Source organism: Anabrus simplex, chromosome 1, assembly GCF_040414725.1.
Source record: "Anabrus simplex isolate iqAnaSimp1 chromosome 1, ASM4041472v1, whole genome shotgun sequence".
In the NCBI taxonomy this organism is placed as follows: Eukaryota; Metazoa; Arthropoda; class Insecta; order Orthoptera; family Tettigoniidae; genus Anabrus; species Anabrus simplex.
In genome coordinates this window covers 1,623,336,815-1,623,351,306 of record NC_090265.1, presented here as the reverse complement: position 1 = coordinate 1,623,351,306, position 14,492 = coordinate 1,623,336,815, and the positions used below count along the sequence as shown (strand labels likewise).

Sequence of the window (14,492 nt, the reverse complement as noted above, 5' to 3'; positions counted from 1 at the left end):
ATAAGTTAAGCATGGGAGATCTACGAACAACGGAACAGGTAAAAGCCAGATACTTAAAGGTGGTCCTTGGTTTATATCTAAATACACCCGTTCAAGATTGGTGTATGGGCTCACTCGGGTGCCCTTCTTAATGGAGGATTTGAGATTCACATTTGTTCTATCTCATATGACAAACTGAGAGAGGGTGCTGGAAGAAAGGACATTGAAAAGAAGAGAAATCTGGGCAGAGTTCTGCTCGACCGAGGCCATAATGAATAAAGTATGGATGGACACGAATCAGGACTTTATGACCTCTTTGGCCGTGCACGGCTTCCTTCATAAAATGTGCAAGCCAAAACCATGATCCAAACTCAAATTGTATCTGTGAACTTTGTGACAGATTTTGTGAACGTTACCAAGTTCTTGTGTATAAATCGAGGAAAATCTCTCTTAGGCCTATACTACTGCATGAACTGAAATGCATACAATCTTTTGTACTTGTTAAGATTATTCTGCACCAGTTATGTGCATTAATAAATTTAAAATGTAAGTGTATAAAAAGTAACAAAAATAACCTCAACACAATAAATTATAAACTTAGCAATAGTGAAAGTAAATGCTTATCCAGAGGCCGACATTTTATCATTGATGGACTGAGGAAGCTTTTACAGCAACTGAAAGGACGCCAAATAAATAACATAATTTGTTTAAAACTCACTATTTTGTGCTATTTAAGCCATTGATAGTAGAATTGTTATTTTCCAATCTCTGAATTCTCCGTTGGTGTTCCAGGGTAAGCAGCATACAGCTCCTCTGCCACCGTCAAGTGGGGGCAGTATGAACGTCCAGGTGAGTGGACTGCGCCTAGCCGGCGTGAAAGCTCCTAGTTCTATTCCCGGACTCCGACCGCTGCACGAAGGTGAACCTAAGAGCGTATCTCAGCAGAGTACGCCAAGCAGCGATGAAAGCAACTCGCCGACGGAGCTCAACTCATACAAACGGCTCACCGACAAGCCACCCCTCATTAAACGGCTTACCATGGGACTCACTGGGAGCGGTGGAAATGGTGGCGGCAGTGGGAACGGGGGAGGCGTTGAAGACGACAACTGCCCCTTAGTAGCCAGCCCCACCTCCCCTAACCATCGGCCGTTGTCAGGTGGTTACGTCAACGAGGCCATCACGGAGTCGGAGTCGACGCGAACTTCGAGTAAACCGCCTAGTGGGGACATCGTTGATAACAACCGTGATATCCAGACCAAGCACATAGAGATAGATAACAACAGGTATGTATGAAATATTAACAAGCTCTCTTGTTTGGCGACAGTCCTAAATGATCAGTCTGTGGACACATTGGCGTCTCTGAAGGGTAATTGACACAGAGAGCCCGTATTATTACATTCATTTCGTTAACACCACATTAAACAATTAAACTTACCAATAAATTTCATGTACAAGAGTTGTAGGAATCGTTCGAATGTTGTATTTTTTTTTTTTAAATACCAAGTTCTGGTCAAATAAAACTACTGTGGCTTTTAGTATTAGCCCTTTTAGAAGTTAGGGGCCGATTATCTATAGCAACAATCATCATCATCATCATCATCATCAGTATAGAATAGTGAAGGAAACTGAATAATAATCATAAGTACTCTAGGAATGTCAATATAGAATAGTAAGGGTGAATCATAAGTATACTTCAGAAATGCCAATATAGAATATTAAGAGATAATGAATCTTAATTATTCTCCACGAATGTCAGAATAGAAAAGCAAGGGATAATTGAATCATATGTATTTCCAGGAATGTCAACATAGAAAAGTGAGGGAAAATTTAATCATAAATATTCTCTAAGAATGTCAGTACAGAACAATGAGGGATATTGAAATATATTCTCCAGAATTGTCAATATAGAAAAGTGAGGGAAAATGGAATCATATGAATTCTCCAGGAATGCCAATATAGAAAAGTGAGGGGAAAATGGAATCATATGTATTCTCCAGGAATGACAATATAGAAACGTCAGGGAAAATTGCATCATTATATATTCTCCAGGAATGTCAATATAGAAAAGTGAGGGAAAATGGAATCATATGTATTTTCCAGGAATGCCAATATAGAAAAGTGAGGGAAAATTGCATCATGATATATTCTCCAGGAATGCCAATATAGAAAAGTGAGGGAAAATGGAATCATATGTATTCTCCAGGAATGCCAATATAGAAAAGTGAGGGAAAATTGCAACATTATATATTCTCCAGGAATGTCAATGTAGAAAAGTGAGGGAAAATGGAATCATATGTATTCTTCAGGAATGCCAATATAGAAAAGTGAGGGAAAATGGAATCATATATACAGGAATGCCAATATAGAAAAGTGAGGGGAAATTGGAATCATATGTATTCTCCAGGAATGCCAATATAGAAAAGTGAGGGAAAATTGCATCATTATATATTCTCCAACAATGTCAATATAAAATAGTGAGGGAAATTGAATCCTATCATCACTTCACAAGCAGAACCTCATATCTCATGTTGTTCTTGCTATCTATTATTTTTCTTAAGACTGGTCACATCTCCCAGCCACATATGGATATGCAGTCCATCAGAACAATTTTCGTTGTGTTTATTTTCTATGCTAATGTGTAAACGAAAATGAACCTTAAATACATTATCATGCATCATGCAAATATACATTCCTACAGTGCTGTATGGGAAAAAATTCAACACACGGATATCACTTTAATTCTACTACTACTACTACTACTACTACTACTACTACTACTACTACTGCTAAATATGAAACATGATTTAATATTTTCCTTCAATTTTTCAGATTATCCCAGAGTTCACCTGCTTCCACTGACCAAGAGTTCAAGTCGAAACGCATCTCACAGATCAGTTCTTGCAGTTCTGGCTCATGTCCACTGCCTCCAGCTGAAGGAAGTACTCCCACACCACCACCTTTGCCTGAACGAACCGACAGCCTTAACAACCGCAGCGAAGAGGGTGAATTACGGTCTGCTCCCTGGTTCCAGGCCGGTATTCCTCGGTATGTCACGCTCTCTCTCTCTCTCTCTCTCTCTCTCTCTCTCTCTGTCGTACTTGAGGTTCAAAAATGGTATTATATGTGCATAAACTTACATAAAGAATTGAAATGTTGGACTCAATATTTGGCCAGTATTCTCCTACTGATATGCTAATTTGATGGAAAAATCGTTTGAATCTTTTGGAAGATGCAGTCTCTTTTATGCTGCCCCATGTAGCATGTGCTATTTTCCATCACTTCAACTCTGATTGCTTTTGTGAGAAGTTAGTGAGTATGTTACAAAGTTTCCATGCCCCCACTACTTCAAATACTTAGGCAATAAAATGATAAAAACTATTTTCAGCTTATCTGAGTTATTTTTGGGATCACTGGAGCTACCCAGCTCATTTTGGTTTTAACTGGGATTTTAAGACCGTTACTGATACCATGTGATTCTTGAGATGAGAATGACGCAGGATCAATCGGGATTTGAACCTTGGCCTTTCAAGTGGAAAGCCAGCAGCTAAGCACTGAACTAATCACACCCTCCTGGGAAACAAAATGATGAAATGATGAAAAAAAAATTGAGTTCAAGAGAGGAATATAATTAGAGAGCCAACATCCTTCAGCTTATTCCAGGTATTTTGGGGGTTGCTGCAGCCACCCTGACTCATTTTGGTTTTGGCCAAGGGTTTAAGGCCAGATGGTCCCTCCTGACACCATGTGATTTTTCATGTGAAAATTCCACCCCTGGATTGACCGGGATTTGTCCAGGTAGAAAGCCAGCATGCGCTAATTATGCCCACCTTCCAAATCAGTAATACAACTAAAGAGTATTATCTGTAAAACTGTATTTTATAGAATTAATTTGTTCTAATGAAAGCTAAAAAGTTTTAATTCTGTTAAAATTATTCATTATATACTGACTACAACACACACAACAAGGTACGATGAATGACAAAATGAGATAATGACAAATGAGATGAAGACTGAATGCAGAAATCATAAATAAATCTCTGCTGAGCAGCCATTGATGGTACTTACATATTCAGAACATAATCGTGAGAACTTGACTAGCATGGTGCATATTTGTCTTGCTTTTTTTTTTTTTTTTTCCACAGGTATATTATAGTGTTATAGATGTTATAATTGTGAAAAGCTTTAAAGTTACATTTTTTGTCTTGTGGTAAACTAGTTATGTCTTTTAATGCTATAAGAGAGCAAAGATAAATTTCAACACTACTAAGCTCCTATTAAAATTTTGTGTGTCATCTCTGAATTCACACTAACTCTCAGGAAGAATTGCTAGTGTTGATTCCAGTTTTGCAGTATCAAAAAATATTTTTGTCTCTGTTGAAATTAAAATCTCTTGTTGCACTCAAAAAGCAAGGAAAACAAACTTATAGCATTCATAACTTTCCATTCAACTAGTCCTTTTGTTTCCTTGACTTCACCCATGACTTAATAGTAATCTATGTTGTTACAGAGAAATAACTTTGGAAGTACTTGGTCAAGAACCAGTGGGCGCATTTATGGTACGTGAGAGTACGAGTAAACCAGGATGCTACGCGTTATCGTTACGAGTGCCTCGTGACTTCCAGCCTTCTGGTATTGCTCATTATCTCATTATGAGAACCAACAAGGGCTACAAGATTAAGGTAAACCTTTCATTTGTATAAAGCTATGTGAAGCAAAAAGATTGTTTCGAGAGAACTCATTAGACCTAGGTTACTAAACGTCCATGTACCAGATAACACACTGGCCTCAACTGCCGAATAATTCAATTGAATGTGACAGGAACTAAAACAACATTAACTTTATTATGATGTACAAAAAGTACTGAAAACCCAGCTAGTGGCCATGTGGTTTGGGTCACGTAGCTGTCAGCTTGTATTCAGGAGATAATGGGTTTGAATCCCACTGTCAGCAGCTGTAAAGATGATTTTCCATGGTTTCCTATTTTCACACGAGGCGAATGCTGGGGCTGTACCTTAATTAAGGCCACGGTTGCTTCCTTCCCACTCCTAGCCCCTTTCTACACCTTTGTTGCCATAAGACCTATCTGTGTCAGTGCAACATAAAGCAAATTGTAAAAATTGTACAGAAATGCTCAGATTCAGCACAAGTACAATTACTATGCTTTCTTGGGTGCCACGAGGAGGATGTGCACATTCATGAAAAAAGGTGGGGTTGAAGAGGAAAATATCTACAAGAAAAATAGGATGTGTAATACAGAAAGTGTATTGGATAGAACAAAAACTGAATGAATAAATTTAATACTTATGAATCTATACAGTAGAAGTCCAGTTCCTTAGCCAAGTGGTCAGGGTAATGGTCTTCAGTTCAAAGGGCCCCAGGTTCAATTTATGGCTGGGCTGTGGATTTTAATTGTATATGGTTAATTTTTCTGGGTCAGGGATGGAGTGTTAGTGTTTGTTTTAATATAATTCTCTTTATTTACATAATATACACTATACTACCAACCACCACACAAACACACAATAATGATTACAACCCTCTATATAGAGTTCACATCAGGAAGGGCATTTAGCCGGTAAAAGTGAGCTGTGTCCACACAAGTACCAGCCTCAAGAGAATTTGGAAAAGGCCAAGCGCGATAAAAAAGTTTCCGTTTGCAACGTAGCACGACTCTGATGCGGGTAGATAAGCATGGACATATAGGCAAAGGGATTAGCGTGGCAGTCGTGTCATGCTGAGGTGTGTGCATTAAATGCAGCCATGTGAACTGAAGTGGGAGTTTGAGGGAGGAGTTCGAGAGTTTGAGGGAGATAATTAGGATTCTCTCAGAGAACAGGAAGGAAAGTAGGCCTCCCTCAAATAATGTACAGGATACAGTAGGTGTAAAGGAGGGATGCGAAGGAAATGGGGTAATTGTAGAAGACAGGTGGTGTAATGTTTTAACGGGAAGGAGATTGCAGGCTAAGGGATCTGTTCAGGATCAGAATTCAGGACAGGTGTCTATGAGAAATCAGTACGAGTCATTGCAAGTAGAATAACCGAGGGAAGTTGAGGAACCCCAATTTTTGCTGAGATGTGTGGAAGTAGGAAGAAGGGAAAAGGTAGGAAAGGGAAATGTAGTGTAGTGGAAAGGAAAAGACAGGTGGAACAGGGTCATGGGAGGGAAAAAAGGGAGGAGGAAGTAGCTTCCGCAGCAGTAAGAGAAGATAGGGCTGACAAGGAGGGGAGGGGATCAAATGAGGTGGGTAGGGTTGAGGCTCTGGTCATGGAGGATTCCATCATTAGACATGTGGGGAAAGTGTGTGGAGAAAAGGGAACCAGAGTAGAGTGTTATCCAGGAATTAGGTTGAGGCAGATGTTGAGGAAAGTAGAAGAGAAGGAAGAGGGAAAGGAGAAGTTGGTAGTGTTTCACATTGGTACTAACAACGTAAGGCAAACAGGTATAAGTACCAACATAGTTGGGGATGTGTGGGATCTGGTAAATGCAGCCCGGATAAAGTTTAAGGAAGCGGAGATTGTTATCAGTGGAATACTGTGTAGGAGGGGTACTGACTGGAAGGTGATTGGGGATTTAAATGAGACTATGGAGTGGGTATGTGGGAAACTGGGAGTGAGATTTCTAGATCCTAATGGGTGCATAGGAGACAGGGATTTGCGCTCAGATGGCCTTCACTTAAACCGCAGTGGTACATATAAGTTAGGAAACTTGTTTAGAAGGGTTATTCAGGGAAACGGGGTGGCCTAGGGAGCTGTGTTAAGCGAACAAGGAACTGGAAATCAAGTAGGGATGACATAAAAATGTTAGTGCTCAACTATAGAAGCATTGTAAACAAAGGAATCAAGTAATTTAATAAATACTAGCGAATGTACCCGTGCTTCGCTACGGTATTCTACATTGTATTCGAATATCGAAGTAAATAGTGTACATGCAGTAAATAAGATAGTTTTAAAATTGCATGTCTCTTAGCGTTATCCGAGAAAGAGCATGGGGAGCTCCCCGTACGTTTCCAATGTAAAGTGTTTGTTACGGATTTGTGATATAACGGCAGGCTCACTTGCCTACTGGCATTCACAATCAGGTTGGGAAGTTTACATTATAATTGCAGGCCCCATTGCCTACTATGCGGACAGAATCGATTTGGGGAGTTTTCGTTAAAATGGCAGCCCCCCTTTCCTACCTCCAGACAGATTACAGTTTTTATTATAATGGCAGGCAATTACCCTACTATCACTCGAAATTGAGTTGTGCAGTTATCATTATAATGACAGGCCCCTTTTCCTACTGCCAGCCAGCGTACTGCCAGTCACACCAAGTTGGTGAGTTTCCATCAAAATAGCAGGCCACTATGCCTAATGCCAGTCACATTTTAGATGAGTACATTTCTTTATAATGGCGGGCACCCTTGCCTACTGCCAAACACAATCGGGTAGGGGAGTTTTAAACAAAACTGCATGCTCACTTACCTTCTGCAAGTCAAATCGAGAAGGGAACTATTCATTACAATTGTAGGCCTTCCTTACTAATGACAGTTACACAGGAGTTGGAGAAGGAACCCTTTCCTACTGCCAGTCAAAGTCGGTGTGGGGAGTACTGATTACAATAGCAGACCGACCCTTTCTCGATCGCTAAATCGACATCAGTGAATATATATAGATCGACATACGAAAGTATATGCGTGTTTACAATATTGAAGACCTTCATTTACAGATTAACTGCTACTAAACGTACGTCATATCGACAAAGGATTATACCATAAGACACGCCGGATTTAGTGGCCTAAATGGCTGGTCCAATGATATGTCATCTATTCTTGGGTCAGATTTAGAAACGTGGAACAGGGAAAAGGTTTTGTAAGATCATCTCACATTACATTACTTTTCGGATAATAATGTGACAGCTACATACGTAGCATTTGGCTCACATATGGCTACTGAGTGGGCCAATTTTCGTGAAGAGTTTGATGATTCTGTATTTCATATAAGTAATTGAAAGTATGAATAATGCATGTGAAAATTCCAAATTGACTTAACATCGATTAATAGAGAAAAATCAAACGTAAAAGGGATACAGATACGGCATAAAGTCATAAGACCAAGGTTGTAGATCATTCCAAATTGAACGGAGATTGTGCAATCCGTTACGTGATAGGAATTTCCGAAGGTCTGCACCATCATTAAAATTGCCTGCATATTTCGATATTCTTCGGGGATAAAAAATGAAAAATTTAATGATATAGGATTTTTCATTCGTTACGGGCTAAAACGTATAATTTTGTCAAATTTCAATTATCTTCTTATTCTTCTGGCAGATTATGCCACAATGTGGATTTTGGGCGAGGCGGGTAAAAATTAGGACTTTCAGGAAATCAAAAATTATGGAGATTGTTATTATTACCCCTTAAACGGAAAGCTGTACGAAAATTTCGCCAAAATAGTCAGTGTAGAGGTACACAGTCGTTACGATTTGATTTATATAGATAAGGAATCTGCTCCATGTAAAACACCTTTTGGGCTATGTCCGCTGGACTTAACCTGCAAAAGTGACCATTCATGATATCTCCCTTATTAATCCTCCTGACGAAAAAATGCACATGAAAAAAAAGGTTTAGAGGTGGAATTCCATCAGGTTTGGTCGATTTCCAGTCAGGTTGGTCTTGTTCTGTATATATTGTGGAAGAGTAAAATCACCATTTCGGTTCCTTATAAACCGCCAGTCCATTCCGGAACATGAAATGTTATTTACGTTTAAAACCTACCTTTGGACAGGTGGATGCTAAATATAAATTTTGTTTCGAATGTCTTCAGTAGTTTTCAAGTTGTAAGGAATACGCTTTACACGCACCCGCTCGTGAGTTAAGTCCGATGGGACTTGTACAGAAAAACGGTCCTTTAATGATATCTCCCTTATTGATCCTCGTATCGAAATGATGCACATGAGAAAAAAAGGTTTAGACATTAATTTCTACCAAGGTAGGTAGACTTCCATAAACTTTTGTTGTGTATATTTTTTGGAAGTGCAAAATCACTGTTTCGGTTTCGTATAAACCCCCAGTTAGTTCAGGGATTTAGAAACAATATTTGCCCTGAAACCTATCAAGGACAGGTGTATTCTAAATACGAATCTTGGTGGAAATGCATCCAGTAGTTTCTAGCATTCACGTACATACGGCGTAATTAAGGAAGAAAATAATACAGTTAAGAATGTTGAAACTAATAGAAAATGGATTATAACTGAGGACAGCCGGATAACGACAAATAAATAAATGCCGTGAGTTATGGATATAATAAAGCGCTAACAGAGGAGAAATTTAGGTTCAGTGATTCTTAGGTAAACAAATATGAAGATGACTAATGGTGTTATTACTTAATCTATTCGAGGGCGGTTATAACCTCCAACGATATTCCGCCAATATCCCGCAGATGAGCCGATTGATGCCTCTCTTGCCATCTACCCAAGGAACAACCACGAATTTAAAAGCATGATGAGGAAAATGGCAATACGTTACTTCCCTACTGGCATGCAGTCAGAGACGTTGCCATGGTAACCTGTAGGTTCGTTGTCGGTCTGTCGGTCACTAAATGCAGAGCATGATACCAGCAGAAAATTGTAAATTTCTCCGTCATGTGAAGAGTAAGGTAAATTATGAACATAACGAAAGTTGTTTATAATGAAGAGACGTTTCACGTACGGTAAACGAAGTTTACAGAAAATCAATAGTATAAGAGAAAATAGAGGAAAACCACTGTGGTTTTCCTATAAACACCCCGTCTGTTCAAAGATTTTAAAATTATATGCATATCGGAACCTTTCCTGGGATGAGTATACTCTAAATATGAAGTTTGGCTGAGATCTATCCAGCCGTTTCGACGTGATGGTGGGAAAACCACTCTGGTTTTCCTATAAACCCCCCGTCTATTCAAGGATTTTAAAATGATATGCATATCTAAACCTTCCCCGGGATTAGTATACTCTAAATACAATGTTTGGTTGAGATCCATCCAGCCGTTTCGACGTGATGGTGGAAAAACCATTCTGATTTTCCTATAAACCCCCCATATATTCAAATATTTTAAAATGATATGCATATGGAAAACTTCCCCGCGATGAGTATCCTCTAAATATGAAGTTTGGTTGAGATCTATCCAGCCGTTTCGACGTGATGGTGGAAAAACCATTCTGGTTTTCCTATAAACCCCCTGTCTATTCAAGGATTTTAAAATGATATGCATATCAAAACCTTCTCCGGGATGAGTATACCCTAAATATGAAGTTTGGTTGAGATCTATCCAGCCGTTTCGACGTGATGGTGGAACAGACAAACAGACAGACAAACAGAAACAATTTTATTTATATAGATTTTTACACTCGTTCTTCACCCCCTTTCCATCCCCGCCCAAAGGAGTCCTATGAGTCCCTTACACAACAGTATATTTTTTTCCCAGATATTAAGTCTTATTTGTACCTATTTTGGTTGACAGCTATGCCCAAACGTACATGCATAATCTCACTGCTCTAGAATCCTGGAGCTGACGTTGCCATGGTTACGGCAGTTCATTTCTTTATCCGATTCCTAGAGCAGGGGTAGTGTGGTGCCAATATCTCCGTAACGGTTGGTTTTAGGGCCTTAAAACATGGTTTTCGGGCCCATAGGGCTTACCGAGTTTTGTTCTTTGCGTCAAGAGGATTAAATTGAGCTTTGTCTCGTCCTTATACGACAAATTCGATATTTTGCCTATAATAGTATAAGAGAAAATGGAGGAAAACCGTTTTTCCTATAAAACCCCCGTCTTTTCAAAGATTTTAAAATGATATGCATATCGAAACCTTCCCCGGGGTCAGTATACTCTAAATATGAAGTTTGGTTGAGATCTATCCAGCCGTTTCGACGTGATGGTGGAACAGACAAACAGACAGACAAACAGACAAACAGAAACAATTTTATTTATATAGATATACCTACCAGATATTGTAATAGGAGTTGAATCATGACTGAGAAATTATATAATGGATGAAGAAATATTCACACTGAACTGGAGTGTGTATCGTAGAGATAGGATAGGAATGGTAGGAGGGGGAGTATTCATTCTGGTGAAAGAAGAATTTGTAAGCTACGAGAAAGTTAAAGATGAAAAACATGAAATTTTGGGTGTAAGGCTCATCTCTAAAGATAATAGGCAACTTGATGTCTTTGGAGTGAATAGACCGGGAAAGGGTAGTGCTGACGCTGATTCAGAATTATTTGATAAGATAATCAGCTGTGTTGGAAATGATATGGAAAGGAATGTAATAGTAGCAGGTGATCTCAATTTACGAATTGTCAATGGGAAGGTAATGCGAACGACAGGAAGCATGAACAACAAATGGCAAATAAGTTAATATGGGAAGGGCAGATGATTCAGAAAGTGATGGAACCAACTAGAGGGAAGAATATTTTGGATGTGGTGCTGATAAAACCAGATGAGCTCTATAGAGAAACCGAAGTAATGCATGGTATTAGTGATCACGAAGCTGTTTTTGTCGTAGTCTATATATATAAAATATGAGTTTTGTCTGTACATTGCTCAGAATTTGAAAAGAATGGTATTTCTGTATCGGTCATGTCCACAGTAACAAGAAAATGCATTTTTTACGTTTCCGTAGTTTCTGTCTGTCTGTATGTATGTATGTACACGCATCACTAGAAAACGGCTAAAGAGGATTTAATGAAAATCAGTATGCAAAGTCGAGGAATACGTCGCTACAATCTAGGCCATAAATAATTTTATTCACTCTGATAGAAATGGTAGTTTAAGGGAAGGTCTAAAACTTAATTTTCAAATATTTATGTTATTATTGGTCCTATCTTATTGAAAATTGGTATGAAAAGTCGAGGAATAAGTCGCTATAGTCTAGGCTATAAATAATTTTATTCACGATGAGTAAAATGGTAGTTTAGGGGAAAACCAAAAATTTAATTCTTAAATATTTACGTTATTAGTGGTCCTGTCTCAATGAAAATTGGTATGTATAGTCGGAGAACGAGCCACTATAACCTATGCTATATTATAACAGGGAAGAAAAGAGACTAAGAAGGAGGTGCAGGTTGGAAAGAAATAGAAATGGTTATGGAAGTAAGGAGAAATTGAAGGAACTTACTAGGAAATTGAATCTAGCAAAGAAGTCAGCTAAGGATAACATGATGGCAAGCATAATTGGTGGTCATACAAATTTTAGTGAAAAATGGAAGGGTATGTATAGGTACTTTAAGGCAGAAACAAGTTCAAAGAAAGATATTCCAGGAATCATTAATGAACTAGGGGAGTGTGTATGCGAGGATCTTCAAAAGGCAGAAGTATTCAGTCAGCAGTATGTAAAGATTGTTGGTTACAAGGATAATTTCCAGATAGAGGAGGTGACTAATAGCCTACTAAAGAAGTATTAAAATTTACCTATGATAACAATGACATTTACAGTAAGATACAAAAGTTGAAAACTAGAAAGCAGCTGGAATTGATAAGATTTCTGGGGATATACTAAAGGCAATGGGTTGGGATATAGTACCATATCTGAATATTTATTTCATTATTGTTTGGTTGAAGGAGCTATACCAAATGAATGGAGAGTTGCTATAGTACCCCCTGTGTATAAACGAAAGGGTGATAGACATAAAGCTGAAAATTACAGGCCAGTCAGTTTGACATGCATTGCATGTAAACTTTGGGAAAGCATTCTTTTTTATTATATTAGACGTTTGCAAAATTAATAAATGGTTTGACAGAAGGCAGTTTGGGTTTAGGAAAGGTTATTCCATTGAAGCTCAGCTTGTAGGATTTCAGCAAGATATAGCAGATATCCTGGATTCAGGAGGCCAGATGGGTTGTATTGCGATTGACCTATCTAAGGCATTTGATAAGGTAGATCATGGAAGACTACTGGCAAAAATGAGTGCTATTGGACTAGAAAAAAGAGTGACTGAATGGGTGGCTATATTTCGAGAAAATAGAACTCAGGGAATTAGAGTAGGCGAAGCTTTATCTGACCCTGTAATAATTAAGAGGGGAATTCCTCAAGGCAGTATTATTGGACCTTTATGTGTTCTTATATATATCAATGTTGTGTAAAGAAGTGGAATCAGAGATAAGGCTGTTTGCAGATGATGTTATTCTGTACAGAGTAATAAATTTATAAGATTGTGAGCGGCTGCAGGGTGACCTCGATAGTGTTGTGAGGAGGACGGTGGGCAATGGTATGATGATAAATGGGGTTAAAAGTCAGGTTGTGAGTTTCACAAATAGGAAAAGTCCTCTCAGTTTTAATTACTGCTTTGATGGGGTGAAAGTTCTTTTTGGGGATCATTGTAAATACCTAGGTGTTAATATAAGAAAAGACCTTCATTGGGGTAATCACATAAATATGATTGTTAATAAAGGGTACAGATCTCTGCACATGGTTGTGAGGGTATTTAGGGGTTGTAGTAAGGATGTAAAGGAGAGGGCATATAAGTCTCTGGTAAGATCCCAACTAGAGTTTGGTTCCAGTGTATGGGACCCTCACCAGGATTACTTGATTCAAGAACTGGAAAAAATCCAAAGAAAAGCAGCTCGATTTGTTCTGGGTGATTTCCGACAAAAGAGTAGCGTTACAAAAATGTTGCAAAGTTTGGGCTGGGAAGACTTGGGAGAAAGGAGACGAGCTGCTCAATTAAGTGGTATATTCCGAGCTGTCAGTGGAGAGATGGCGTGGGAGAACATCAGCAGACAAATAAGTTTGAGTGGTGTCTTTAAAAGTAGGAGAGATCACAATATGAAGATAAAGTTGGAATTCAAGAGGACAAATTGGGGCAAATATTCGTTTATAGGAAGGGGACTTAGGGATTGGAATAACTTACCAAAGGGAAATGTTCAATAATTTTCCAATTTCTTTGCAATCATTTAAGAAAAGGCTAGGAAAACAACAGAGAGGGAATCTGCCACCTGGGCGACTGCCCTAAATGCAGATCAGTAGTGATTGAAGGCAACATTATTACCAAATGCCTCCAAACAGGACTGATGTACTGTTATTCTGTTCTTCACTGCCAAAGGAGATAGTGGGTTCGAACCTCACTTGCGGCAACCTTGAAGATAGTTTTCCGTGGTTTCCCATTTTCACACCAGGCAAATGCTGGGGCTGTACCTTAATTATGGCCATGGCCACTTCCTTTCCATTCCTAGGCTTTTCCTATCCCATCATCTGTGTTGGTGCGACGTAAAACAAATTGCGAAAAAGAAAAAAACTGCCAAAGGACAAACACTGGTGGTCATCCATCAAGGAATAAAGAATGTATGGGGCAACATGTCTGTCAAGAATCACCGTTGTGGAATGGTGCACCAAGTTCCGTGCAGGTCGCGTTTTGACACAAGATGCCGGTTGATCTGGGAGGCCAGCTTCATCCATTATGGACAGCAAGCGGGTGGTGGATGAGGCGATTACAGCAGACCAGTGCATAACCATTCATGCGCTGGCAGTGGATCTCAACATCAGCTTCAGTATCGTG

The 14,492-nt window shown here is 39.0% G+C and overlaps 1 protein-coding gene across 1 annotated transcript in view; it reads left to right on the top strand.

Moving 5' to 3' along the window:
- The window catches only part of LOC136863136 (EGFR adapter protein), a 376,221-nt gene that overhangs the window by 359,333 nt on the left and 2,396 nt on the right, over positions 1-14,492 (top strand). The window contains exons 3-5 of the mRNA XM_067139483.2: positions 772-1,262; positions 2,809-3,024; positions 4,487-4,658. Of these exons, the coding sequence (XP_066995584.1) occupies positions 772-1,262; positions 2,809-3,024; positions 4,487-4,658 (879 nt within the window). The remainder of the gene's footprint in view (positions 1-771; positions 1,263-2,808; positions 3,025-4,486; positions 4,659-14,492) is intronic.